At 46.9% G+C, this 24,843-nt stretch overlaps 1 protein-coding gene across 3 annotated transcripts in view; it reads left to right on the top strand.

Annotated features, from left to right (window-relative positions):
• RGS5 (regulator of G protein signaling 5) overlaps positions 1-24,843 on the top strand; it is a 164,420-nt gene that overhangs the window by 43,478 nt on the left and 96,099 nt on the right. For 2 of the 3 annotated variants that reach the window (XM_056523298.1, XM_056523295.1), the window contains exon 2: positions 17,761-17,871. Coding sequence is in view for 2 of the 3 variants with exons in the window: in XM_056523295.1 (XP_056379270.1) it covers positions 17,761-17,871 (111 nt within the window). In the remaining variant the exon portion in view is untranslated. Of the gene's footprint in view, positions 1-16,332; positions 16,469-17,760; positions 17,872-24,843 lie in introns of those variants that run through there. The other variant, XM_056523297.1, reaches the window with a different exon arrangement.

The following is a 24,843-nucleotide window of genomic DNA, read 5'->3' as shown; positions in this document are numbered from 1 at the left end:
TTTTTTACAATTTATTGACGTAATTGTCTGAGCAAGCGCTTTATCTGAGACCTGCACAGAAACACTTCAGTTCACCTCCGGTGCTGTTTTCCCAGGATTTATATTGGTACTGTATGAATAAAAATAAATTCAAAAGCGAAGATGAAGGTTTGGTTTTCTTCCTGTTATTCTACGCAATGTTTGCCCATCCGGGTTTCCCTTGGTTGTGACCGCACCTGCTTTATACACAAGAGATCCTGGAGTAGGAAGCGATGGGGTAAACAATTATCTACTTAATACGGCCGTTTCATCAGGACCAAGACATAATAATGACCTCAATTTCCTCAACTTTTTTCTGATTATTTACCAAAGAATTGCGTAGGCTTTTCTGTTTAGTCTTGTAGCTCAGTGCCCCCTTGCTGTTTGTTTCATAAACAGTGGCAGATTAAAGGGGTATTCTGCCCATAGACATCATATCCCCTATCCGGAGGATAGGGGATAAGATGTCTGATCGCGGGGTCCCGCAGCTGGGATCCCCGCAATCTCTGCGGCGGTGGTGTGATGTTACACGACGACCCTCGTGACATCACAACACACTCCCTCAATGCAAGTGTATGAGAGGTCGCCACGCCCCTTCCCATAGACATGCATTGAGGGGGCGTGGTGTGACATCACGAGGGGCATGGTCGCGATGTCACGACCCCCGCCGCCCACTTCAAGCATTTGAAACAAAATGTTCCAAATTATGGGGCAGTGGAGTATCCTTTTAAATGGGTATTCCAAGCTAACAGAATTTATGCCCTATCCAGAGTGTCAGATCCTGGGGTTCCAACTGGTGAGACCCATCGCAATATCCCAAACGAGGCCCTGAGTGTTTGATATGAATGCGCACCACCACATCATTCATTGTCAACTGCTGTACTCGGCTATCTTTGGTTGCTCCATAGACACTGTACTGATTATTCATAACTATGAGTCAGGTTCTGGAGATCGTGTGTGTGTGTGTGTGTGTGTGGGGGGGGGGGGGGGGGGTCAGTGATTTGACACCTATCCCTTATCCTGTGGATAGTGAATGGGATATTTTATCTAAAAATTCCCCTTGAAGTTGAACATAGGCTTTGAGCTATTACCTATCCACTGACCATCCATTCCCCCACCTCTGTGCCATGCATTGTCTATAGTAAATACCATCTTTCTGTGCTAGCAGGTTTACTTCGCTGTCAGTCTGTGTGGGGACACATCTTTTTGACAAAGAAAATGGTAACACCCAGTTGTTAATTAGGCCTGAACTACCATCCAGTGCTTCATAGGTCCCAGCTTCTCCCATTGCAGTCATTCTCCATTCAGCCCAGACCATCATGACCCCTAACTAGGCCCCTAAATAAATCAAGACCCTATACCAGATCCCTAAATCAATTCAGAGCCACAACTTGACCTTCAAATTAATTCAGTCTCCTAAATAAATCCAGTAATCAACCCCTAAATGGTTCCAGACCCCAAACCAAACCTCTAATTAATTCCAGACCCATAATCAAGGCCGGACTGGGTGTGAAAACCAGCCCTGGAAAAAATTACATACCAGCCCCATTTTCTTGTTCATAAAAGGTAAAATCATGCATTTTAAAGCATATTAGTCTCCCCACATTAGGTGCAGTATAGTTCTCCCCACATTAGGTACAGTATAGTTCCCCCACATTAGGTGCAGTACAGTTCCCCCCCACATTAGGTGCAGTACAGTTCCCCCCACATTAGGTGCAGTACAGTTCCCCCCACATTAGGTGCAGTACAGTTCCCCCAAAATTAGGTGCAGTACAGTTCCCCCCACATTAGGTGTAGTAGAGTTCCCCCCACATTAGGTGCAGTACAGTTCCCCCCACATTAGGTGCAGTACAGTTCCCCCCACATTAGGTGTAGTAGAGTTCCCCCCACATTAGGTGCAGTACAGTTCCCCCACATTAGGTGCAGTACAGTTCCCCCACATTAGGTGCAGTACAGTTCCCCCACATTAGGAGCAGTATAGTTCCCCCACATTAGGTGCAGTATAGTTCCCCCACATTAGGTGCATTATAGTTCCCCCACATCAGGTGCAGTACAGTTCCCCACATTAGGTGCAGTCACTGAGGACAAGCAGGGATCTGTACACTGATGAAAAGCAGGGCTCTGTACACTGAGGACAAGCGGGGCTCTGTACACTGAGGACAAGCGGGTCTCTGTACCTGAGGACAAGCGGGGCTCTGTACACTGATGACAAGCGGGGCTCTGTACCTGAGGACAAGCGCGGCTCTGTACACTGAGGACAAGCAGGGCTCTGTACACTGAGGACAAGCAGGACTCTGTACGCTGAGGACATGCAGGGCTCTGTACCTGAGGACAAGCAGGGCTCTGTACACTGAGGACAAGCGGGGCTCTGTACACTGAGGACAAGCAGGGCTCTGTACACTGAGGACAAGCAGGGCTCTGTACACTGAGGACAAGCAGGGCTCTGTACCTGAGGACAAGCGGGGCTCTGTACACTGAGGACAAGCGGGGCTCTGTACGAGAGAGAGAGCAGTCAGGGTGGCGGGCGCACTGATCGGTGGCACAGTGAACTCCGACATTGCGCTGCTGCGCTTAGACGTGAGGTCATGTCACCCCCAGGCAGCCGACCACCCAGGGCCGTAAGTAAGAAGCAGGGCGGGCCTGGGACAGTTCAGGGCCGGCCCTCTTTTTCTGCTAAGATATTTATTGTCTGCGCCAGGCGGCCTATGCGGGCCGCCTGTGCAGTCCGCTGGACCTATTTTCATGTAGGGGCCTGGAGCCCCTACGTTAATCTAGCCCCAAAGCGGCCCCAGGCCCAGGGCCCACCGGGATAATTCCCGGTATCCCAGTAGGCCAGTCCAGGCCTGCCCATAATAGATGGCTGAATGAATTTAGACCCCAGACTGAACCTTCAAATTAATTGAATCCAGACCTCAAACCAGACCCTTAAATTGATCAAAATAATTCAGACCCCTAAATTATTCCACATCCCATATAACCCCCCTATCACTAAATGAGTCAAAAACCCAGACCTCTACATTTTTTTCAGACCCCAGACCAGACAACTGGTCTGGAGGCGAGTAGTAAGTCTATTTTTTATTATTATTATTATTATTATTATTATTATTATTGTTATTATTATTTAATTAAATGCTGACATTCTGGATGGGCAAGCTTTAAAAAAAGTTCTATTCCAGATAACCACTTTAACAATAGCAAAAAAAGAAATAAAAATAATATATATATATATATATATATATATATATATTTATTTAGCTATTGTGCCAGAACTAGTGCCTGGTGGGTCCCATCCTCTTCCAGAAGGTATTAGTTACTGCTATATGTGACGGATCAGTAATACTGTCATAAATGGACATGTAGGTTCATTCCTTTCCTGCAGATTTTGTTGAACATTGTAGCATCATATTATAATCCAATTCTTCCCTTTCATCGATGGTTTATATAGCTCCATTCTCCCAGACATCAGAGGAATTTGTAATCTTATTATTCTAACATCCTGAGATATTTATAGCAGAAAATCAATACCTCTAGTATTGATCATGGAGGCTGCATCTGGAGGGTGGGAAGAAATTACAATGTTAATTTACTTTAAGGACATTATGGGGGATTTACTAACTGACTTACATAAAAGTAGTGCAGGCGAGGTTGTAGTAGTAGTGCTTTAAAGAGGTACTCCACCCCTAGACATCTTATCCCCTATCCAAAAGGATAGGGGATAAGATGTCTGATCGCCGGGGACCCACCACTGGGGGCCCCCACGATCTCCCTGAAGCACCCAACATTTGATTAAAGTGTTGGATGCAATGCCAGAGGCTCGCGGTCACGGCCACACCCTGCTTGTGATGTCACGGCCATGCCCCCTCAATGCAAGTCTATGGGAGGGGGCGTGACGTCATTAGTGGGGCGTAATCGTGATGTCATGAGCCTCTGCCCTTGCAATGCCAGTCATCCAGCACGGAGCAAAGTTTGCTCCCTGCACTGGATGTCTGGGGTGCCGTAGCCAAGATTGCAGGGGTCCCCCGTGATCAGACATCTTATCCCCTAAGATGTCTAGGGGCAGAGTACTCCTTTAAAGAAAACATGGCAATGATGTTACATGGCATGGTGGTTTAGCTAACCTGAAGGTCCCCTGTGAGCCCAACAATCCTTTTGTCACATAAGTTGTTCCTGTGGTGTAAAGTGCAGGAATGAGAAATCCAGACACTTGGTGTCATGTCTCGTGTAGGGAGCAGTGCAAATCTGAGCTGGCCCCAAAACACTGTCCCTACCTACTTGGATGATCCACCTTAAACGATGGCTACTACACTGGACTAAGCGCCAGGGGGCGTCAAGGAAAGTCAGACAAACCAGGTCAGCAACACATGGGTGAAAGGTACCAAATCAACAGAGAAGGGGTTAAAAGGGACAAGCGTAGAACGGACACAGTGCATACTCATAATCAGAAACAGAGTCAGGAAAAGCAAGGGCCAAACCAAGAGGGCAGTGTAGTACAAAATCAGCAGGCAAAGGCAAGGTCAGGTCAGAAGCAGAGGTCTGGCCAGATCACAGAATATTACAGGGAAGACGGAGAAGGAATAAATCCTCAATCACTTGCATAGGACTGAGCAGCTGACCAGTTTAAATAGGCCGCCGCTGGGAGATGTGAGCACCGGGGCCACAGCTGATTTGTCCCTGCGATGTGCAGGGTCGTTGACATGAAGATGAGAACTATGCACGTTTAAAACTATAAAAACTGTGTATTTCCATATTATCCACATTTAATGATGTGTGAGAATAAAAAAGTTTTGGAAAACTTTACAACCCTATTTCCCAACACAAATGTGTCCTATTGTCTGGTTAAAGGGGTACCCCACTCCTAGACATCTCATCCCCTATCCAAAGGATAGGGGATAAGATGTCTAGTTGCAGGGGTCCCACCGCTGGGAACCTCCGCGATCTCTACTGCAGCACCCGTCATCTGGTGCACAAAGGGAACTTCGCTTCATGCCTGATGCAGGGGGCCAGAGTATTGTGACATCACGGCCCCGCCCCCTCGTGATTTCATGCCCTGCCCCCTCAATGCAAGTCTATGGGAGGGGGCGTAGTGGCCGTCACGACCCCTCTTAAAGACTTGCAATGAGGGGGCAGGGTGTGACGACACAAGGGGTAGGCCGTGATGTCACGATCCTCTGGCCCCTGTATCGCCCGTCATCAGGCACGAAGTGAAGTTCCCTCGGGTGCTGCAGGAGAAATTGCGGGGGTTCCCAACTACGTGACCCCCGCAACTAGACATCTTATCCCCTATCCTATGTCTTGAAGTGGGGTACCCCATTAAAGGATAGGGGATAAGTTATAGATCGCGGGGGATCCGAGCGCTGGGGCCCCCGGGATCTCCTGGACGGGGCCGCTGCAGTCTGCCGGAAGTGAAGTTTCGTCCCCAGCAGAAAGCCGCGGCAGACAATCCCCCTCCATGTATGTCTATGGGATTCATGAAGGGGGCGTGTCGGCCGCCGCGTCATGCGGGGACGGAACGCCCCCTTTCCTGTATATTGCCGCGGCCCCGTACCGAAGATCGCGGGGGGCCCCAGCGATCGGACCCCCGCGATCTATAACTTATCCCCTATCCTTCGGATAGGGGATAAGTTATTTTGCACTATAGATGTCCTTTAAAGCACATCTGCAGTGCTGGGCAAAAAAACTTTTTTTTACCTCATTTAATAGGTCTTTGAAAGACCTTTCCAACGATGTCTCCCCCATCAAAATTGGCCCAGTCTTTCTCCCGTTCTCAGCACACGAATTACGGAGGAGAAATGAAAATAAAACTACATCTCCCATCATGCCTTGTGCTTACTTCCTGTAAGCTGCTGCCCTCCCCCTGTTCTATCCCCCCGAGCAAATTATTATATTGTAACGCCCACATCTCCCTTCCCTATGCATACACCCTCCCCTTCTGCTCATCTCCCCCTCCCCATGCTGCTCCTGTCCAGTGATGAAGCAGCTGCCTCTGTGCTCACTGTAGTGTGGAGAGTGGAGAGTGAAAGTAAAAATGGTAAAAAAAAACCATAATTGTTTGTCTATAAAACTGTCCTGATATTGGTCCCTCCATCTTTTTCACAACTACAACTCCAAGCATGCCCAGTTATTTTATATGCTGTTCGGGCATGCTGGGAATTCCAGTGGTGCCTCCAGCTGTTGCAAGACTACAAATCCCAGCATGCCCTGTCAGCTTTCTGCTGTATGTGCATGCTTGGAGTTGCAGAGGTGACTCCAGCTGTTGTAAGACTATACATCCAAGCATGCCGTGTCAGCTTTCTGCTGTTTGAGTGTATAAAGGAGTTGTAGTTCACCAACACCTCTACTGTATCAGGAGACTCCTGGGAGTTGTAGTTCACCAACACCTATATTGTATCTCTGTAGTCTCCTGGGAGTTGTAGTTCACAAACACCTGTATTGTATCTCTGTAGTCTCCTGGGAGTTGTAGTTCATACACCAATGTTTCCCAACCAGGTTGCCTCCAGATGTTGCAAAACTACTACTCCCAGCATTCCCTGGTTGGGAAACACTGGCAAACACACACACATAACAGGGACTACAACTCCCAGCATGTGTCATTCAGTAGTCCCCCCCCTCACACACAGAATCAGTATGATATTTATTCCCTGTATACACCACCAGCCCGTGCAGGGTAATATGTCTCCTCCACACACACGTCCTCCCCTCCCCGCTCAGTGGTTTGCTCTGTGTTTTCCCCCGTGATAACTTGAATCCTCCCCGGTGATAAGTGAGGTCCTGTGTAGACAGAGCAGGGGAGGGGGGAGGAGCTGTGGACGTCCTCATTCTCCCCCTGCTTGAATCTTACAGATAGGGGCGTTTCTGAGGATGAGCCTATGGCTGCCTCACAAAGCACCCGCTCATGCATATGCATAAGAGGGAGGAGCTGACAGAGGCTAGGGGGAGCACAAACACTGCTGGGAGGAAGAGATCTCCGTCCCCAAGATGGCGGCTGCAATGTAATGAATAGGGGACGGACGCAGGACTACTGGGCTATGCTGGCAACTCTAATATCTCAGAAACGGCTGCATATAGGTAAATAGGACTAATTGACTGAATTGTATAACTTTTGTTTGGGGAACATTTGGGCAGGGATTTTTGACCACTACAGTTGTCCTTTAAGTCCCTACTATTCATTGTTTCATTCCCACATTGTATTGGTTGACAAGGTCGGGAAGTTTTAATATTTGGTGAAATAAGGTTTAGTGTTCTAGATTGTCTAAGAAAAAACACAGATTGAAACCAATCCCAGGTGCTGTGGATGTTAGCAAAATACTATCCTAGAGATTTGTGCGGAACTGGACAATTTTGTAGAAATTCTAAAAATTTGGAGGGTGTGATCCAGAAGTCTTATGGAAACTATTTCATGTCTAGTCTTTCCAAAATGTGGTGGAAGACAGAAAAAAATAAGTCGTAGAGGGAATTGATTTAAGGAAAGTAACAAAGGCCATTTAGGAAAACATTAAGCAGACAATACTCCGGAATTCAGTTGTTGACTCCTTGGAGACAGTCGGGTCCTAAGCCGGGGCGGCTGTAAATAGGATAAGTGAAATATATTATAGACGCGGGCCATGATGGGTAAGAGCCAATAAGCCATTTGGTGTAGACAAAATAGTTGTTGTATCTGTTTGGGATTAATTCAGGCTGTAAGTACTTAACGACCCATCACGTTTCCTTCTTGAAGTATTAGCCAGAAATCCCCAAAATCTTACTTGAGATTGTTTTATAGTAAAGTCCATCTGCTGTGAAGAGATTGTGATGACATAGGAAACAAACATGGATACCAGTGAAATGCAGTTTTCCCATGTACGTAAGCCAAAATTGGTATCGGATCCGAAAAGAAATCCAAATCTTTCCTTTATCACCCCACTAGCAAAGTACCCAACGTTGCCCAATCTTCCTATCTATTTGCCATTAATTGTCTTTGGTCTCTAGGTTTACATTTCATTGGAGGCATTTTTTACACCTAAACCCCTTAAGGACGCAGCTCATTTTCACCTTAAGGACGCAGCCTTTTTTTGTAATTCTGACCACCGTCACTTTATGCATTAATAACTCTAAGATGCTTTTACCGATTATTCTGATTCTGAGATTGTTTTTTCGTGACATATTCTACTTGGTAAATTTTTGTCGTAACTTGCATCCTTTCTTGGTGAAAGATCCCAAAATTTCATGAAAATTTTGCATTTTTCTAACTTTGAAGCTCTCTGCTTATAAGGAAAATGGAAATTCCAAATACATTTTATATTGATTCAGAAATACAATATATCTACTTTATGTTGGCATCATAAAATGGACATATTTTTACTTTTTGAGGGCTTCAAAGTAGAGCAGCAATTTTAAAAATGTTCACGAAAATTGCAAAATCTGAAGGGACAGATGTTACAGAACTACAACTCCCAGCATGCCTGGGCAGTCTAGGCATGCTGAGAGTTGTAGTTTGGCAACATCTGGAGGGCCACCGTTTGGGCACCACTGTAATAGTGGTCTCCAAACTGTGACCCTCCAGATGTTGCAAAACTACAACTCCCAGCATGCCCAGACAGCCTTTGGCTGTCTGGGCATGCTGGGAGTTGCAGTTTGGCAACCACTAGAAGGGCAGCAGTAAAGATCGCTTTACTTCCCCCCTCCTTTGCCCCCCTCCCTCCCCACCGTCGCTTCCCTACCTGTGCCGCTGATCTCCGCAGTCTCCACCGATGATCGGCGGTCCCCATGGCATCTTCTGTTTGGGTAACCGCCGCCATCTTTTCCCCCCCATTCTTCCCGACATCCAGGGGTGGGCAGAATGGGGGGTTTCCATGGCAACCCCCTGTCGTGCGCTGCCATTGGTCAGAATTAATTTCTGACTAATGGCAGGGGATATGAGGAGATCACAGCTCTGTGACCTCACTCCTATCCCTCAGGGTGATCGGGGCTGTCACTGACAGCTCCGATCATTCCAATTTTCCAGGTGATCGGGTCACCAGAGACCCGATCAGCCCGGAATAGCAGAAAATCGCATGTCTGAATTGACATGCGATTTTCTGCGATCGCCAACATGGGGGGGGGGGGGGGGCCCACCCTCGGCAATGTGCCAGGATGCCTGCTGAATGATTTCAGCAGGCATCCCGGTCTGGTCCCCAACCGGCTAGCGGCGGGGACCAGAATTCCCACGGGTGTATGCATACGCCCTACGTCCTTAAGGACGTCCTGAAAAGGTTAAAATAATCACTCAATAATTAACTAATCAAAAATTAAACAAATGGGAATACAGCAGCTAAGTGCCATCTGCTGCTTCTCTTACAGAGGTACTCCGCCCCTATAAATGATATTCCCTATCCTAAGGATATCCCGCCGCTGGCGTGGCGCCCCCTCCCATAGACTTGCATTGAGGGGGCATGACATGAGTTCACAATGGGCATGGTAGTGACATCACGACCAAACCGCCCAACCCAAGAGTTTGGAACAAAATGTTCCGATTGCTGGGGCTGCAGAGTACCCCTTAATTGTCTGCAATATGGCTGCTTCGTCAGACAGGTAATCACTTTAAGAAACTGGGAAAGCTGCGTGGGGGGATGGGAGAATACTGTGAGGCCTGCACTGTGTACTCTCTACCACCCAGCTTCCCCAGTCTGCTGAAGAGAATATCTGTCTGGTAAAGCAGCCATATTGGAGCTATTTAGGATTTGGGAAAGCTAGGTGGCATGCAAACTGCATGTCACCCAGCTTTCCCAATTCACCAGCCCCCCCCCCCCCCCCCCATTTCTGCTTCTGAATTTAATTTGACTGCCTGAAGGTAAAACGCAGGTGAATGGTTTTTCCGTTAACCCATTTACATTGCAGATTTTTCTGGGCAGAATTTCCGTCAGAATCCACGCTGCAGATATTGCCGTCTATCTGGAAGGAAATGTCTGCGTGGTCCTAGCCCTGGCCAGAGGTTTTCCATGTGAACCCAGCCTAACTCTTCCCTCCCCCACTTGTTCCCTCTCCCTGCTCCATGCAATAACTTTTTTCTGTACCTGCCTGTTGGACAGTTAAATCATACTTTACCATCATGTTGGTCCGGCAACAGGATGTTTCTAACTCCCCGAAATTGAAAGCGTTATGGCTATTAGAAGGCGAGGAGAGAGAAAAAAGTACAAAAAAAATGAAAAATCCCTGTGTCCTTGTAGGGGTACTCCACAGCGGGACCTCCGCGATCTAACATGCTATCCCCTATCCTTTGGATAGGGGATGAGATGTTTACAGCGGAGTTCCCCATTAAAGGGGTATTCCAGAATTTTTTTTGACTATGCAACAGGGGCTGTAAAGTTAGTGTAGTACATAATATAGTGTCTGTATCTGTGTATGACAGTTTTCTCACAATTCTTCTGTGATTTTAACCCCAATATTTGCTTTTACAGCATACAAAATGACTATTGTCTCAGATTTTTCCCAGCTTGCAATGCGGCCGAGACCTGACATCACTAGTCAGCTGTGACAGGGAGCCTGTCTGCTTCAATGGGTGGAGCAATCGCTTGGTGGGAGAGAGATCAATCTGCAACAGCTGTAGGCACCCTGATTGAAAACCACACCGATTTGAATGGATGCAGCTCATTTATGTTTCAATGGGTGGGGTGGCTGATGTGTGGGAGGGAGGAAAATGGAATTGTGGGATTTGTAGTCAAAAAAGAAAAGTCAAACAGGAAATACCAGTTAACAAAAAGCTAACCACAGTGTTATGGTAATCTCACAACATAGCCATTTAGCCCCAAGACAAGCGCAGATCCTTCCTAAACATGTCCATTACTGTCTGCCAGGTACGTACTAAAATCACCGCATGGTGGAGAACCCCTTTAAGGGGTTAAACACAGAATCCCAATTTGCTTTCAGGTGGCACATGATACTGGGAGGGAGGAAAACCTGGTAAATATTTAGCTAATAATTGTCAGAAACCACTAATCTATCTCGGATGTTGTGGGGATTAGAGATGCAGATCCGGCGAGCCAAAAACAATTTTAAGGCTCTTTAGTGAATTTTATACGGAATTATATATACGGTGGAATCTTAATTGAAGAATTTAAGTCTGCTCTGCCAAAAAGGATAAAGCAGTGTTTCCCAAGCAGTGTGCCTCCGGCTGTTGCAAGACTACAACGCCCAGCATACAGATTTGTAAATTATTTCTATATAAAAAATCTTAACCCTACAAGTACTTATCAGCTGCTGTATGCTCCACAGGAAGTTGCGTAGTTCTTTTCTGTCTGACTACAGTGCTCTCTGCTGACACCTCTGTCCATGTCGGGAACTGTACAGAGTAGAAGCAAATCCCCATAGCAAACCTATCCAGCTCTGGGCAGTTCCTGACATGGACAGAGGTGTCAGCAGAGGGCACTGTGGTCAGACAGAAAAGAACTACACAACTTCCTGTGGAGCATACAGCAGCTGATTTGTACTGGAAGGATTAAGATTTTTATATAGAAGTCATTTACCAATCTGTTTAACTTTCTGGAACCAGCTGATTGCAAAAAAATGTTTTCCCCTCCGCAGTACGACTGTCTATTGCAGTGTTTCCTATCCAGAGTGCCTCCAGCTGTTGCAAAACTACAACTCCCAGCATGCCCAGATGTACGTAGGAGCTCTGTTTGGGAGTCCATTCCTGCGGTAAACAATAGACCTGGACGATCCGTTGCACAACGGACACCAACGGGACTCCACAGATCTCAATGACTTTAGGAGGGGGTTCCTGATTGAGCAGTTGCTCAGTACTACAATTCCCAGAATGCATTGCTTTCCCTCAGCTCTTCATCAAAGTCCTCCCACCCTGCCTACTCCCCTACCACAGCACTCCTGCCAATTCCGGCCCAGAGCTTCTGCAGAACAGTGCACAACAGACTATTGCTCTGCAGCCAGAAAATCAGCAGAACCTACTGTATTCATTACCTGTCCGCTCCTCTGCCTGTGGCATTGTTCAGCACAAGGCAGCATGCTGTGATCACACCTCATTCTTTTGTAAATGTCCCCAAAAAGATATATATATATATATATATATATATATATATATATATATATATATGTGTGTGTGTGTGTATATAACAGGGAGCTGGTGATGTAGACTTAAAGGGGTACTCCGCCCCTAGACATCTGATCCACTATCCAAAGATGTCAGATTGCTGCGGTCCCGCTGCTGGGGACCCCCGGAATTGCTGCTGCGGCACCCTGCTGTCATTACTGCACAAAGCGAGTTCGCTCTGCACCTAATGACGGGCAGTACAGGGGCCGGAGCATCGTTAAGTCACCGCTCCGCCCCTCGTGATGTCACGGCGTGCCTCCCTCAATATGAGTCTATGGGAGGGGGCGTGGCGGTCGTCACACTCTTGCCATAGACTTGTATTAAGGGGGTGGGCCGTGATGTCATGAGGGGCGGAGCCGTGACTTAACGATGCTCCGTCCCCTGTACTGCCCGTCATTTGGTGCAGAGCGAACTCGCTTTGTGCAGTAATGATAGCGCGGTGCCGCAGCAGCAATCCCGGGGGTCCCCAGCAGCGGGACCGTGGCGATCTGACATCTTATCTCCTATCCTTTGGATAGGGGTTAAGATGTCTAGGGGCGTAGTACTCCTTTAAATTTCACACATGACCTAGTATCTCTAGTATTACTGATTTCTGTACATTCACCTATGTTTCCTGTAATGTAGATGTAGGTGATGCCTCTTGGGGTCTGGAGTAACAGAACTCACTGAGCTCTTCAGATTTATGCTCTTTGTTTGGCGTGCTCTTATGGTCCGCTGAGATCCTGCGCATGTGCTGTAAGTTTTAATGGGATTCTGCTCCACCATGCATAAGGCAGAATTCTGATCCCTCTCAAAAATGCATTGCCGTCTATTAAGATGGCCCATCTCCGATCGGTCCTTGCACCAGCATTTTTTGCCGGCGCCTGCTGTCTCTGGAATATACGCCCACAAGTTTTCCCGGCGGACATTTTGCTGTGTGAACATAGCCAAATAGTCGGGACCAGCTATGCTGGAGATCTGTGGGCACACGCACGGGATTCCACCACAAAACAGCTACGTGCAAAAGAGAGAGTATGAATATTTATTAGGGGTGGAATTAGGGGGCGTGGTAATGAAGAAAACTGTGTCCTTGTAGCGGAATGTGACCCTCCACACAGGGACACACTTTTATGCTTTACAGTCGCCTCCTTCTCACTCCCTAATCCTAATACCTAACCCTTACCCATAATTCTAACCCCTAATCCTAACCCTTACAACCAATCCTAACCCCTAATCCTAACCCCTAATCCTAACCCATAACCCTAATTCCAACCCCTAATCATAACCCTAACCCCTAATCCTAACCCTTACAACCAATCCTAACCCCTAATCCTAACCCTTTCAACCTAACCCCTGATCCTAACCCTAACCCCTAATCCTAACCCCTAATCCTAACCCTTACAAACTAACCCCTGATCCTCACCCCTAATCCTAACCCTTTCAACCAATCCTAACCCCTAATCCTAACTTCTAATCCTAACCCTTACAACCTAACCCCTGATCCTAACCCTAACCCCTAATCCTAACCCTTACAATCAATCCTAACCCCTAATCCTAACCCCTAATCCTAACCCTAATCCCTAACCCTTATGCCTAATCCTAACCCATAACCCTAATTCCAACCCCTAATCATAACCCTAACCCCTTATCCTAACCCTTACAACCAATCCTAACCCCTAATCCTAACCCTAATCCCTAACCCTTATGCCTAATCATAATCACTAAGCCTTAATCCTAACCCCTAATCATAACCCATAATCCTAACTCCTAATCCTAACCCTAATGCTAACCCCTAATCCTAACCTCTAACCCTAATCCTAACCGTGATCAGCACTGAGAAGGGCTGAGAGCATTGAGCTCCAGGTCACAGTTTTTTTCACTTCACCGGCCGATAAGAACAGCCGGTGCACCATGGGGATAGGGAACCTTCCAAGGACACCAAGAGCCTAATTTACATTAGGATTTATAGGGATCTCTCTGGAACGCCAGCACCTAGAAAGATAAGGTAAACACCTTTTTGGTCAGCGTCACCCGCACTAACAGGCAGTACCCACAGGTTGGTGCTGGTGTAGCTTCTGTCAGTTTTCCTTTTAGTTGCTTGTTCTATGAATGTTCTCCTTTTATGTCATTTACCGTATTTTTCGTCCTATAGGACGCACCGGCGTATAAGACGCACCCAATTTGTAGGGGCAAAATGTAAAAAAATAAAGATTTTGAACCCAATAGTGGTCTTCAACCTGCGGACCTCCAGATGTTGCAAAACTACAACTCCCAGCATGCCCGGACAGCCGTTGGCTGTCCGGGCATGCTGGGAGTTGTAGTTTTGCAACATCTGGAGGTCCGCAGATTGAAGACCGCTGGATAGGAGGTAATACTCACGTGTCCCCGCCGCTCCGGACCCGTCACCGCTGCCCTGGATGTCGCTCCATCGCTGTCGCCGTGTCCCCGGCGCTCCGGAACGTCTCTGCTGCCGGCCGGGTATCCTCGCTCTCCGTCGCCGCCATCACGTCGTTATGCACGCCGACGCACGTACGCGACGACGTGATGACGAGGAAGGAGAGCGCCGGCCATACAGGGGATCCCTTAACGGAGAAGACCCCGAGGAGGCAGTTAAGGTCCCTCCCGGTGTCCTGTAAACTGTTCGGGACGCCGTGATTTCACCGCTGCGGTCCCGAACAGCCCGACTGAACAGCCGGGTTAGTGTCACTTTCCCTTCAGACGCGGCGGTCAGCTTTGATCGCCGCGTCTGAAGGGTTAATACAGGGCATCACCGCGATCGGTGATGTCCTGTATTAGCCGCGGGTCCCGGCCGTTGATGGCCGCAGGGACCGCCGCGATAGGGGTGTATTCGCCGTATAAGACGCACCGACTTTTTCCCCCCCAGTTTTGGGGAAGAAAAAGTGCGTCTTATACGGCGAAAAATACGGTATAAAATACAGTAGAATCTCCCAATAACGGACACTTATGGGGGGAAAAAAAGTGTCCGCTATTGGGAGCAAAAAGGCTCCAAAATCTTTCTAAATGACCGATTACTGTCCTCACCCCAGAGTGTATGTACCTATAAAACTCAATAAAAATACATTATAAAGAAATTATTTTGCACTGTAATAAGGCTTTTAAAAAAAACCTCTACAATCTCATAAATGATTACTGAAAAGTAACGATTTACTATGCACCTTCACTTTCTCGAATAACCTCTTCCGTCTCCTTCATTATTAATTGCTTTCACACCTTTGTTTTTCTCCCTCACCCGATTGTCGCAAGAGAAACACAGCGTTTCACGCACACTGGGGGAGATTTATCAAAACCTGTGCAGAGGAAAAGTTGTCCAGTTGCCCATAGCAACCAATCAGATCGCTTCTTTCACTTTTTCACAGGCCTTGATGAAAATGAAAGAAGCGATCTGATTGGTTGCTATGGGCAACTGGGCAAGTTTTCCTCTACACTGGTTTTGATAAATCTCCCCCTCTGAGCTTTCAGCTTCTCTTCCCTTCCCCCAAATCTCCCCTTTTTACTACCGTGCCATGCGTACCGCATCCCCTCTCCTCTCTACCACGGTTGATAGCTGCCCAACACCCCTTTAGCGGACTAATCCATTTCCACATGCGGTCAAGTCCATTTTAGCGTAGTAGGGCACAAGGTAGGGCCTGGTAGGGCCGGCAGATAAGCCTGGTTGTCTTATATTCGGAAGTTAACGCATTCGCGCGGATGTACCCACATGTGCTATTGGAGTGTCTGCTAGTCAGAGGATGCAAATACAGTACAATAAGTCTTATGGGACAATGCCGGGGAATAAAAAATATGTCCGCTACTGGGAGAAAGCTAGCAATTTCATCAAATATGTTCTCACCCTAGCTACGTATTTTAAAGGGGTCCTCCCGTGGAAACCTTTTTTTTTTTTTTTTTTTTAAATCAACTGGTGCCAGAAAGTTAAAGAGATTTGTAAATTACTTCTATTAAAAAATCTTAATCCTTCCAGTACTTTTTAGGGGCTATATACTACAGAGGAAATTCTTTTCTTTTTGGATTTCACTTCTGTCACGACCACAGTGCTCTCTGCTGACACCTCTGTCCATTTTAGGAACTGTCCAGAGCAGGAGAAAATCCCCATAGCAAATATGTGCTGCTCTGGGCAGTTCCTAAAATGGACAGCAGAGGTCAGCAGAGAGCACTGTGGTCGTGACAGAAGAGAAATCCAAAAAGAAAAGCATTTCCTCTGCAGTATAAAGCCCCTAATAATCAAGAGTTGGGTAGGTGGATTTCGTTTTGCTGTACGGTATATTCAGGGTCTTTCTATTCACCTCTGTAACATAATTGCATTAATAATTCTACTTGCTATCCTATTGTGTCTTGATTTTTGCCGTCTCTATAGGCGTCCCTCATGCATGGTTATGGCACACCTCAGACCGCTTGGTAAGGATTGTTCGGTGTCTTGGTAATTATATATAGTAGAAATACACCAGGCACTGCACGCTGTATAGAGGCAATTTACTGACTATAATCGTTCTGACGCAGGAGTGTTCCGGTCATCATTCCCCAATGTCGCTCCCGGGGTTCTCTACGTCCCAACAGAGTGTTTCAGTAGAAATGTAAGAGTCAGGTAGATGTAAAAGGACGGATCGCTCACTGGTTCTTGCGAGTCAAGCAGAATTTTCTTTATTTCAGGTATTGCATGAAAGTACACAAATGTGGGGTAGGTGGGGAGGATTCTCGGGTGAGACGCAGGAGGACTGAGGCAACGCCGTTTCATTCCGGCAAGGAAGTGGGGCGGGTGGGGAGGATTCTCGGGTGAGACGCAGGAGGACTGAGGCAACGCCATTTTGTTCCGGCAAGGAAGTGGGGCGGGTGGAAAGGATTCTCGGTTGAGACGCAGGAGGACTGAGGCAACGCCGTTTCATTCCGGCAAGGAAGTGGGGCGGGTGGGGAGGATTCTCGGGTGAGACGCAGGAAGACTGAGGCAACGCCATTTTGTTCTGGCAGTGAAGTGGGGCGGGTGGGGAGGATTCTCGGTTGAGACGCAGGAAGACTGAGGCAACGCCGTTTCATTCCGGCAAGGAAGTGGGGCGGGTGGGAAGGATTCTCGGTTGAGACGCAGGAAGACTGAGGCAACGCCATTTTGTTCTGGCAGGGAAGTGGGGCGGGTGGGGAGGATTCTCGGTTGAGACGCAGGAGGACTGAGGCAACGCCGTTTCATTCCGGCAAGGAAGTGGGGTGGGTGGGGAGGATTCTCGGGTGAGATACAGGAGGACTGAGGCAACGCCATTTTGTTCCGGTAGGAAAGTGGGGCGGCTTGGGAGGATTCTCGGTTGAGACGCAGGAGGACTGAGGCAACGCCGTTTCATTCCGGCAAGGAAGTGGGGCGAGTGGGGAGGATTCTCGGGTGAGATACAGGAGGACTGAGGCAACCTATGGGAGGCCGGAAGAAGTTCCTTGCCGGAACGAAATGGCATTGTCTCAGTCCTCCTGCATCCCACCCGAGAATCCTCTGCACCCGCCACAGTTTTGTGTACTTTCATGCGATCCGTCCTTTCACATCTACCTGACTGTTGTATTGGTTATTACGTTACGCTTTGAGCTACGACCACAAGAGAAATTTTACTGTACATTAATACAGAAGCCGTCCTTATCTACCACTTGGAGCTGGAGGATGGCCGACTTCCTTCATGCATAGACATGACTATAATTATTGCTTTTTTTCTCCTTAGGGCCAAGGAAATAAAGACCAAACTTGGAACTCTTCTCCAGAAGCCGGATACGGCCATCGACTTGATTATTCCGTATCCCGAGAAGCCGGAGAAGACAATCAAGGCTCCTAAGTAGGTATCTAGTGTGAAGGACCTCATCGTCCTAGGCGCTTCTTAATGCAAATAGAATTCCTATGTGATTATTATATCAGAATATGTTTATATAGTTTATCGCCCACTCCATCGCACGCGTCACCACCGGTGACCTCTTCAGTCTCAGAAAAAAAAATGTTAGTACATTATTAGCATGTCATATCATTACATTTTAGCTCTTCGGATTTAAAGGGATACTCCGAAAACATGACTTGAGGACATTTTATTTTTTAAATCAACTGATGCCAGAAAGTTAAACAGATTTGTAAATTGATTCTATTTGAAAATCTTAATCCTTCCAGTACTTATCAGCTGCTGTATGCTCCAGAGGAACTTATTTTCTTTTTTAATTTCCTTACCACAGTGCTCTCTGCTGACACCTCTGTCCATGTCAGGAACTGTCCAGAGTAGGAGCAAATCCCCATAGCAAACCTCTCCTGCTCTGGACAGTTCCTAAAATGGACAGAGGTGTCAGCAGAGAGCACTGGGGTCAGACAGAAAGGAAATTCAAAAAGAAAAGAACATCCTGTGTAGCATACAGCAGCTGATAAGTACTGGAAAGATTAAGATTTTTAAATAGAAGTAATTTGCACATCTGTTTAACTTTCTGGCACCAGACATCTGATCCTCTTTCCTTTGGATAGGGGATAAGATGTATTCGGCCAGAATACCCCTTTATTTACACCTCTATGACAACTATCTCAGTGACACATTATAAATATTCCTTTCCTTTAAACAGTGTACAGATAATATTCATGTCAGGGCATGGATGTGGGTCAGACTCCCCACTGACTGCTTAATGACATCCACAGGTAATGGCCCCGCGCTGTGTCCTGTAGGACTGTGAGGTCACATAACACAGTGACATAATGACCTACTTGTCACTATCTAATGTAGAATACCCCAAAAATCTTAATCCTTCCAGTACTTTTTAGGGGATATATACTACAGAGGAAATTCTTTTCTTTTTGGATTTCCCTTCTGTCACGACCACAGTGCTCTCTGCTGACACCTCTGTCCATTTTAGGAACTGTCCAGAGCAGGAGAAAATGCCCATAGCAAATATATGCTGCTCTGGGCAGTTCCTAAAATGGACAGCAGAGGTCAGCAGAGAGCACTGTGGTCGTGACAGAAGAGAAATTCAAAAAGAAAAACATTTCCTCTGTAGTATAAAGCCCACAGGTAATGGCCCCGTGCTGTGAGGTCACATAACACAGTGACACAATGACCTACTTGTCACTATCTAATGTAGAATACCCAGCACCTCACTTGTAGTGACTACTAACCTTATAGGATTGTGCTAGTCTATAGGCACCAGTCTTTGGACAGCTTACAGAAATGTCTGCTCCTCTAGGTCCCGATCCCACTGCACTACGACGGCAGATTATATGGCAAGTGGATATGGAGAGCAAAAGAGGGTCAAATAAGAGCTACTGCCTTACTAGACATGTTCTCTGCACCACAACAGGAGCAAAAGATAGGTTGACTTTATAGAATACAAAACAGGTTTCGGCACTAGGACACGCCTTCCTCAGGTCTACTATTCAACACCTTCTAATGTCCAGTGTTGCTTCCACGTGCATCTGTTGTGCAGTCACGTGACGCAGTGAGCCCAGCTAATACAAGATACAGACAGCGCTCCGTAGTGTGATAACGTTAAAGCCAAATTAGGTGTAATCAAGGTGGCGCTTACCACATAAAGTTACACTCCAACAAGTTTAAAGGGGTAGTCCAGTGGTGAAAAACTTTTCCCCTATCCTAAGGATAGGGGATAAGTTTGAGATCACAGGGGGTCCGACCGCTGGGGCCCCCTGCAATCTCTCTGTACGGGGGCCAGGCTCTCCGGCCAGATAGCGGGTGTCGACCCCCGCACGAAGCGGCGGCTGACATGCCCCCTCAATACATTGCTATGCAGAGACGGAGATTGCCGAAGGCAGCACTCCGGCTCTGCCATAGAGTTGTATTTAGGGGGCGTGTCGGCCGCCGCTTCGTGCGGGGGTCAACACGCCCCCTTCGCGCGGGCTGTCGGGGCCCTGTACAGGAGATCGGGGGGGGGGGGGGGGGGCCAGCGGTCGGACCCCCCGCGATCTGCAACTTATCCCCTATCCTTAGGATAGGGGATAAGTTGTTCACCACTTGTTCACTACTGGACTACTCCTTTAACTATGAAGTAAAGATAATAGGACGAGTGCCTGAAGCCGTTCCACGTCAGAACTTGAGCACAATGTAAAACTTTCTCCAACTTGGCGACGGGATAGAGAGGCGCTGGACAAAGTCTAGAAGGGATCTCAAATTTAATCACCCATGATGCAACGCGTTTCATAGTAAAACTGCTTCATCAGGCATCAGATGCCTGATGAAGCAGTCTTACTGAGAAACGCGTTGCATCATGGGTGATTAAACTTGAGATCCCTTCTAGGCTTTGTCCAGCGCCTCTCTATCCTGTCGCCAAGTTGGAGGAAGTTTCACGCAGTGAGACCAGGATCCCCATAAAACCTAATAGTTTTACACAGAAATGACGGCCCGGAGCAGGAATACACAGAGAAAAGCATCTTCTCCATCTTCAGGCCTTGTGTTTTAATATAGACACTGAGCTCAATAGTGATGAATAATTTACAGTAGATGCTACATTAAACTTATACAGTGACCCCCCCCCCCCCCGACCTACGATGGCCCCGACATACGATAATTTCAACATGCGATGGCCTCTCAGAGGCAGCATCAACATACGATGCTTTTGTATGTCGGGGCCATTGCATAAACGGCTATCCGGCAGCGCAGACTGCTTCAGCCGCCACCGGATAGTCGTTTACGGTGCCCCGTGTGGTCCGCTGACGATCACTTACCTGTCCTCGGGGCTCCGGCGCATCCTCTTCGGGATCCCCTGCATTGTCGGCGCTCTCCATCGTCGTCATCGCGTCGCTGCGCACGCCGTCCCGTCATCCAATAGGAGCGGTGTGCGTATTGACGTGATGGCGGTGACGGAGCGCGCGGATGCCGGGGAAGCAGAGGCCTTGGCCGGAGCGTCGGGGACACCTCGGGGACGCAGCGATGGAAGGCGACATCCCGGGCAGCGGTGACGAGCGGTGACGGTCCGGAGCGGCGGGGACAGGTGAGTACAACTTCCCCCAGCATGAGGTCCGCAGGTTGTAGACCACTGTCCTATACTTTACATTGCACGGATCCCTCAACATACGATGGTTTCAACAAACGATGGTCCATTTGGAACGGATTACCATCGTATGTTGAGGCACCACTGTATAGGCATTGGATACACATTGACAAAAGCTCTGCTTCTACTCTATTGGTATGGCCCAACGTATATGGTTCTTCAGTACAGAGCTTCCTAAAATCATTATGAATGGAAAAGAAAGACCGCAGTAACAAAGAAAAGATATAATATCACCAACCAATAACAAGTAAAATTAAAATGGTTCTCAAGCTCTGGACCACGGGCTGCACAAATGGTATGTCCAGTCAGAACTGGCCTAGGAGAGTCAGGGAAATGTTAGGGCCCACTGAGGTAAGACGGCCCACCCCTGTCTATCTATCATGGGTTTATCTCGTGTGTAATGTGTCCTGAAACTGGACAGACCCCTCCTAACACTGCTGTGTATTATTCTCTGCATCTAAATGATACAAAGATTCATTGACAAGATGGGCCTGTACATGAGCTTTCTTGAGCAGGGGGACCTTGCGGACACTGCAGGATTTAGGTCCTTCCTGATCACAAGGGGTTTGGCTGCTTCTCGTCCCCCCCCTGACAAGCCAGAACCCTGATGATGTGTGCGGCCCATCGTACGTCCGGCCGCGCCTGCACTGAATGTGTCCCCCGCTGTCACTGAATCTAAACACAATCTGCAGATTAAAGGGGTATTACAGGATGTGTTTGATCCCCTCTCAGTCAGCCAAGATTTTTGGCCACCTGCGGTGTGCGCCGGTTGGGGGGGGGGCAGAGATTATCAGCACGTGTACTGGTCTATGGGAGAAGCTCTGAACAGAAGTCACGGGTAAATGTACGGGATAGAACTATATCGTAGAGCAGTATTCCTCACTTTTGCGCAAAACTACAACTCCCATCATGCCTGGGCAGCCGAAGGCTGCCCAGGCATGATGGGAGTTGTAGTTTTGCAACAGCTGGAGAGCCACAGGATGTGTTTGATCCCCTCTCAGTCAGCCAAGATTTTTGGCCACCAGGTGTCTTTTATACAGTTAACGAGCTGAGATTAGGAGCACTCTCTTAAAGGTGTATTAAAAGATTTTTGAACTTTTAAAGGAGTACTCCGGTGGAAAACTATTTTTTATTTTTTTTCATATCAACTGGCTCCAGAAAGTTAAACAGATTTGTAAATTACTTCTATTAAAAAAATCTTAATCCTTCCAATAATTATCAGCTGCTGAAGTTGAGTCATTCATTTCTGTCTGACAGCAGTGCTCTCTGCTGACATCTCTGCTTGTCTCGGGAACTGCACAAAGTAGAAGAGGTTTGCTATGGGGATTTGCTTCTACTCTGGACAGTTCCCGAGACACGTGTCAACAGAGAGCACACTTAGACAGAAAAGAACAACTCAACTTCAGCAGCTCATAAGTACCGAAAGGATTAAGATTTTGTAATAGAAGTCATTTACAAATCTGTTTAACTTTCTGGAGCCAGTTGATATATATAAAAAAAAGTTTTTTCCCGGATAACCCCTTTATTTCTGGCACGGCTGGGTGTAAAGATGTGCTGCACATGTCATCAGGGGGCTGGCTTGACGAAAAGCAGCCGAGCCCACTGTGATCAGCTGTTGTCACGGGCCGCACAGGATCCCTGTAAAGGCTCGAGACGACAGTAATCCATAGTGCACAAGAATGCAAAAGCTCCGGGTGCATTAAAATACAAAAAAAAAAAAAAAAAAGGCACGATCCATCCCAGACAGGTAATACAAGTTAATTGATAACATAGATAATTTGGCATCAGGGACACATAGCTTAAAGGGGTACTCCAGTGGAAAAAAAATTCTAATCAACTGGTGGCAGAAAGTTAAACAGATTTGAAAATTACTTCTATTAAAAAATCTTAATCCTTCCAGTACTTATTAGCTGCTGTATGCTCCACAGGAAGCTCTTTTCTTTTTGAATTTCTTTTCTGTCTGACCACAGTGCTCTCTGCTGACACCTCTGTCCATTTTAGGAACTGTCCAGAGTAGGATAGGTTTGCTATGGGGATTTGCTCCTACTCTGGACAGTTCTTGACATGGACAGAGGTTTCAGCAGAGAGCACTGTGGTCAGGCGGAAAGGAAATTCAAAAAGAAAAGAAGTTCCTCTGGAGCATACAGCAGCTGATACATACTGGAAGGATTAAGATTTTTTTAATAGAAGTAGTTTACAAATCTATTTAACTTTCTGGAGCCAGTTGATATGAAAAAAAAAAAAATAGTTTTCCACCGGAGTACTCCTTTAAAAGTTCAAAAATCTTTTAATACACCTTTAAGAGAGTGCTCCTAATCTCAGCTCGTTAACTGTATAAAAGACACCTGGTGGCCAAAAATCTTGGCTGACTGAGAGGGGATCAAACACATCCTGTGGCTCTCCAGCTGTTGCAAAACTACAACTCCCATCATGCCTGGGCAGCCTTCGGCTGCCCAGGCATGATGGGAGTTGTAGTTTTGCGCAAAAGTGAGGAATACTGCTCTACAATATAGTTCTATCCTGTACATTTACCCGCGACTTCTGTTCAGAGCTTCTCTCATAGACCAGTACACGTGCTGATAATCTCTGCCCCCCCCCCCCCCCAACCGGCGCACATTGCAGGATCCCTATAAATAACGCCCGAACGCCGCTCGCTGCCCGTTGCGCCTCTCCTAATGAACCCCCCCTGATTGCCTATTGCTGCTGCAGCTCCTCTTTAATCCAATTGTGGAGCAATTATGGGAGGACTGTGAAATATCCCACAGAACATCTAATTTCTGCGCTGAGACCCGAGGCGAAGATGTCAATTACGATTACGTGTAATGATTCCTGCGCGAGGAGCAGAAACGTCGCTGGTATAATGGACTTTTAATAAGGCGATTGTAATAGCAACCGGGGACACTTTATCTTCCGGGCTTTTAGGGCTTATGGACTGTAAGGGAAAGTCACAGAAAAAAACATTAAAGACAAAATACATATTATTTACGGGATGTGCGCACAATCATTTTTAAATTCGATAAAACACATTTTTCATAAAAAAAAAAAAAAACAGATTTCAGCTGTATTTCATTCCATTTGGTCAGTTTTAAAGGGGTACTCCGGTGAAAAACATTTTTTTTTTTTTTTTTTAAATAAACTGGTGCCAGAAAGTTAAACAGATTTGTAAATTACTTTGATTAAAAAATCTTAATCCTTCCTGTACTTATTAGCTACTGAATACTACAGTGGAAATTCTTTTCCGTTTGAAACACAGAGCTCTCTGCTGACATCATGAGCACAGTGACTCTGCTGACATCTCTGTCCATTTTTAGGAACTGTCCAGGGTAAAAGGAAATCCCCATAGCAAACATATGCTGTTCTGGACAGTTCATAAAATGGACAGAGATGTCAGCAGAGAGCACTGTGCTTGTGATGTCAGCAGAGAGCTCTGTGTTTCAAACAGAAAAGAATTTCCGCTGTAGTATTCAGCAGCTAATAAGTACAGGAAGGATTAAAGGAGTACTCCGGTGAAAACCTTTTTTCTTTTAAATCAACTGGTGGCAGAAAGTTAAACATATTTGTAAATGACTTCTATTAAAAAATCTTAATCCTTCCAGTACTTATTAGCTGCTGAATGCTACAGAGGAAATTCCTTTCTTTTTGGAACACTGATGACATCACGAGCACAGTGCTCTCTGCTGACATCTCTGTCCATTTTAGCAACCGTGCATAGCCGATGTATGCTAAGGGCAGCATGGGGGCTCAGTGATTAGCACTGCTGCTTTGCAGTGCTGGGGACT

The sequence above is a fragment of the Hyla sarda genome, chromosome 6, assembly GCF_029499605.1.
Source record: "Hyla sarda isolate aHylSar1 chromosome 6, aHylSar1.hap1, whole genome shotgun sequence".
Lineage (NCBI taxonomy): Eukaryota > Metazoa > Chordata > Amphibia > Anura > Hylidae > Hyla > Hyla sarda.
This window is presented reverse-complemented; position numbering and strand designations above follow the sequence as displayed.